Source organism: Rhizophagus irregularis, chromosome 15 (genome assembly GCF_026210795.1).
Source record: "Rhizophagus irregularis chromosome 15, complete sequence".
NCBI lineage: Eukaryota > Fungi > Glomeromycota > Glomeromycetes > Glomerales > Glomeraceae > Rhizophagus > Rhizophagus irregularis.
The window spans coordinates 971,041-975,233 of NC_089443.1; the positions used below are offsets into that span (position 1 = coordinate 971,041).

Here is a 4,193-nt window from a genome sequence, read left to right on the forward strand (position 1 = left end):
TTAAGTTTCACTAGAGGTTTCGTTTTGGGTCATGGTTGGAAGGGGGTTTTCTTGTAATGCGGATGCTAGTGATTGGCTTCGAGTCTTCCTGGTGGAAGATAGTTGTGAAAGTGTAACACGACCTCTTTTTAAACGTGGTGTAGATCCTCTTGGTGTACGAGGTGTGTTCCTTGAACTTGTTGACTCTTGGTTCAACCATGGTAGATTAATGGATTGAGCAGACGTATTAGGTCGGTTGCTAGAAATTAGTGATATATCATCTAATTTCAAGATATGTTTCCCAGGTATAGACTCTTCAGTTGTGCTGGTATCTATGATGGATTCTTGATAATAGAGTAGGCCTGATAAAATTGCCATCGTAGATCTCATGGTTTGATTGATAGAATTAGTTTTATTGGCCAAATAATTAATATTTGAATTATGTCTCATCTCTAACCAAAAATCCTTTGGTTCTCTATTTCCAAGATTTTCTTCCACGTGAAAGTCAAGAACAGATTCGTCACATACATTTTTAACAGTTTGAGTGGTCAAACCCGTCACCATTATGTTTATGCCTACAGCTGGCATCATATCAAAATCAAGACTTGGCATAGGTTTAATGGATGTAGCGTTGACCTATTAATTCAATTTTTTCAAAATTAATAATTTGATACTAATTTTTATTTTATTTTAATTTTTGTTTTTTGAACTAAAAATAAGTAACATTACCGTGTACCATCCATTGCAGGCAATAAATTTACCTCTCAAGTAAATTACCTGGCCATTTTCAAATTCTTCGATTTGTGTATCAATTTCTTTATCCATAGAACAGTCAAATAAAAGTCACGAAAAAAAAATTTGTTTTTATACCAGTTTTTTTACATGAATTTATTCGATTTATTTATTTATGTAAATGTAAAAATTATGAAATTATGAAATTTGATTGAGTAAATGAGTAAAAAAAAAGAGATAGGAAACAAATAAAGATCAGTTTTTTTTCTTTGATTTAAATTATTTTTTTTATGAATAAATAAATTTTATACTGGAAAATATATTGATTGATTGAGTAATGTGTAAAATTTTTATGAAGAAAAAATAATTTTTACGAAATATATTTTTCGTAATAATTTTTGTAATAAGTTAATTTTGAAAAATTTTTATGAAAAAAATAAATTTTATATTGCAGTAATATATGGGTTTATTTATTTTTACATAAATTGACAAATTTTATATTATATAATACAGTATATATTGAGTAATACGTAAAATTTTCTTTATTTTATTTTTTGTAAATATTGCATAATACATTGAGTAATTTTTTATATATGAAGACAATGAAGAAAATTTTTTTGATTTGTTGAATAAATTGATAAATTATATTAGGTATAAAATAAAATTTTTTTTTTTGCGTAAGTAAATATTGCGTAATACGTAGAGTAACCCAAAATTTTTTTTTTTTAAAATGAAAAAAAATGAAGGAAAAAAAATATATATAGCCCATCGGTTCATAAGGAGGGAGGGTGGGCGTTATACTCTTAGATTTAGGATTCATTATTCTTATTATTAAATCTATAATCTAAAATCTAAGATATTAAATTCGCAGGCAAACTTTTCGTGTTGATCACAACCAAAAAAGAGTATACTTTGCAAGTGTTTTGATGATCGTTTGACCGGGAGTCTATGGGGCACATTATTTTAAAAAATATAAAAAAAAATTGTACCACTATATTTCAGAGAGTACGACAGATTACCGAATAGGAAAAGGCTATTGTCTGTTTTTTACTCTACGATAAAGATAATATATGACGATAAAAAAACTACGGTAAATATTTTTGTAATTCGTAAACATGTTTAATTTATGATCAAATAACCTACTTGGAACACTTCTATATCATCAGTATCAAAATTTCATATCAGGATAATCATTTGGATATGACCAAATTGTAATCTATCGTTAGAACACCACATTGCATATTGTGGATTAATAACCCTACCAATTATGCCTATATTAATATTTTATAAACTATATGTTGTCGACCTAAATGTGTTCCTCATATTCCAATCTAACCTCCAATTATCTGATTGAATTTCTCCTTTACCATCACATTTTGAATAAAGTTCTTTACAATGATAACTGCGTTTTGTACTTGATAACGGCTTCCATTTCCTAGTTATTATTCAATTTTTAATTTTCACAAATGTATTAATAATATGATTCCAAATACAATTGCGAGCTAATTTATGATCATTAATTTTTATTTTATTTTATTTTATGTATATTGAATTCAGTTTATTTCATAATTACTATTGTTAGCTTATACGATTAGGGAAGTCAATTGGCGAAGGACTTGTTACGGCACAAAGATAAATTGTCCAAATACAAGTTGATCCATGGCCAAGTTGACGCTTAATCAAATTGCCCATTGGAATTTCATATTATAAATAGCCTTCAAGATTGAGGAAGACAGGTTTTTCTTTTGAGAAGAGTATTAAATTTTTTGATTAAAAATTTTATAGAAAGTATTTGATAATATTGGGATTTACTACCGACAGAACGCTGGGTGAGAAACCTAGCTTAATACATTTAAACTATTATCTTATATTTGTAAATTATTCTCTCAAATAATAATGTATGAAGAAATTAGCTTATATATATTTAATAAATATTGGCCAAAATTATATTATTTTACGGTTAGATAGTCATTTATTTGATACAAATGATAAAAAATTTATGATTCACTAATCTTTGTAATTTTGGGGAACTCTTTTTGCTCATGTCCAAAAATTTTAGGATGGAAAAAAAGGTGGAAGAGTTCACAAAGTGTATAGGAAAATTTGTTTTTAGGCACATTTCAACATCACCAACTATTTATTCACTACTTTATGAACCTTTTGATATAAGTTTTATTGGGTCCCGCTTAGTAGTTTTCAATTTTCTTGTTCACAAATATTATTTCTTTCTGTTGGCCAAAGGTAGTGACCAAAAAAGGGCCAAGTAGGGTGAGGTGTTTGCTCCATAAAGGTATCAATGAGGTAATTGTTGTGGTCCAAATTTGCTGGCCATTTGCGACACCGCAGCAAGCAACGTGGAGATTGAGTAGATGATGAGATAGAGCCTTTTTCTCAAGTCATGTGAATTCACGTAAAAAGTTTTGAGATTAAAATATAAGGTTTCTTCGTAATGATAGCTGTATTATTGGTTAGAGGTAACTGGACAAGCTGTTATGTTTTAAAAGGTTGGTGGTAAAACCGGAAAACTGTGAGCAGATATAAACTATGGGGAAGAAGATCTATCTGGATAAAGCTTTAGAGGAATTTCTCTATACAGCTGGCATATTTGTTCGGTAGGGTGGTTACTAAAGGTGGTGGATATGCACCGAATGAGTGTATAAAGTCACTAGAGAAGATCGATACTGGATATTAGGAGTAATCTGTCGCTTAGCGGGATTCTTTTGGGGATTTTAAATAAATCGGTAACTAGTTTGTAGACTAATTTTTATTTTGTAGGATGGTCAATGAATGTTTGTTTGAGTTTAGTTTAGGCTAGTTTAGACTAGTGTCTGATGGCTCACTGTTTAGAATGTGTCATATAGGTAGAAGGTTTTAGCTCTGTGGTCCTTTATTCTTTATTATTCTTTATTTATTGTTTATGGGTTCATTACGTAGCAGATAGTGGTACTACAACTTTGTCGTATGGGACGAAGGTGAGGTAAAGTGGGAGGTACATGGTATGCACCAAATATAATGTTTTTTTTTCTGTTTGTATATTCTCTATCATATAAATAATAAAGTTATTCCTTTTATCCAAAAAAAAAAATCTTTGTAATTTTAGACTTCCAGTTTTAAAATAAGCAAAACTCTAATATTAAATTTTTTTTCTAAAGTTGACTGAATATATACAGTTATTCATTGAGTAAAACGATTTTCAGTCAAAACTTTTGTATTAATTGACATGGGTATTAATTCACTAATTACGAAATACTATTAAAAAAAATCGACTTAGTAAATTTTAATTTGGAATTACGAATCATATGATATGCATATTATAGCGTAACCACCAAAAAAATTACCGGCACGTGACCAAAATTTTGCGAAAATTAGATGATAAAATTTACCGAAAAAATTTCACGTTCTTGTTTTTCAAATAAAACTTATCAAAGCAATATGTAGTTTTTAAAATCAAATCCTACATGTATTTGCTTTTTCTACAAGCT

The 4,193-nt window shown here is 28.7% G+C and overlaps 1 protein-coding gene across 1 annotated transcript; it reads right to left on the reverse strand.

Moving 5' to 3' along the window:
* On the reverse strand, nucleotides 1-804 carry OCT59_006973 (uncharacterized protein; the record flags this gene model as incomplete). The annotated part of the gene is made up of 2 exons (XM_066139780.1): nucleotides 1-615; nucleotides 757-804. 2 exons carry the CDS (start codon nucleotides 802-804, stop codon nucleotides 1-3), a joined length of 663 nt encoding a protein of 220 aa, XP_065998428.1.
* Nucleotides 805-4,193: the final 3,389 nt, after the last annotated feature.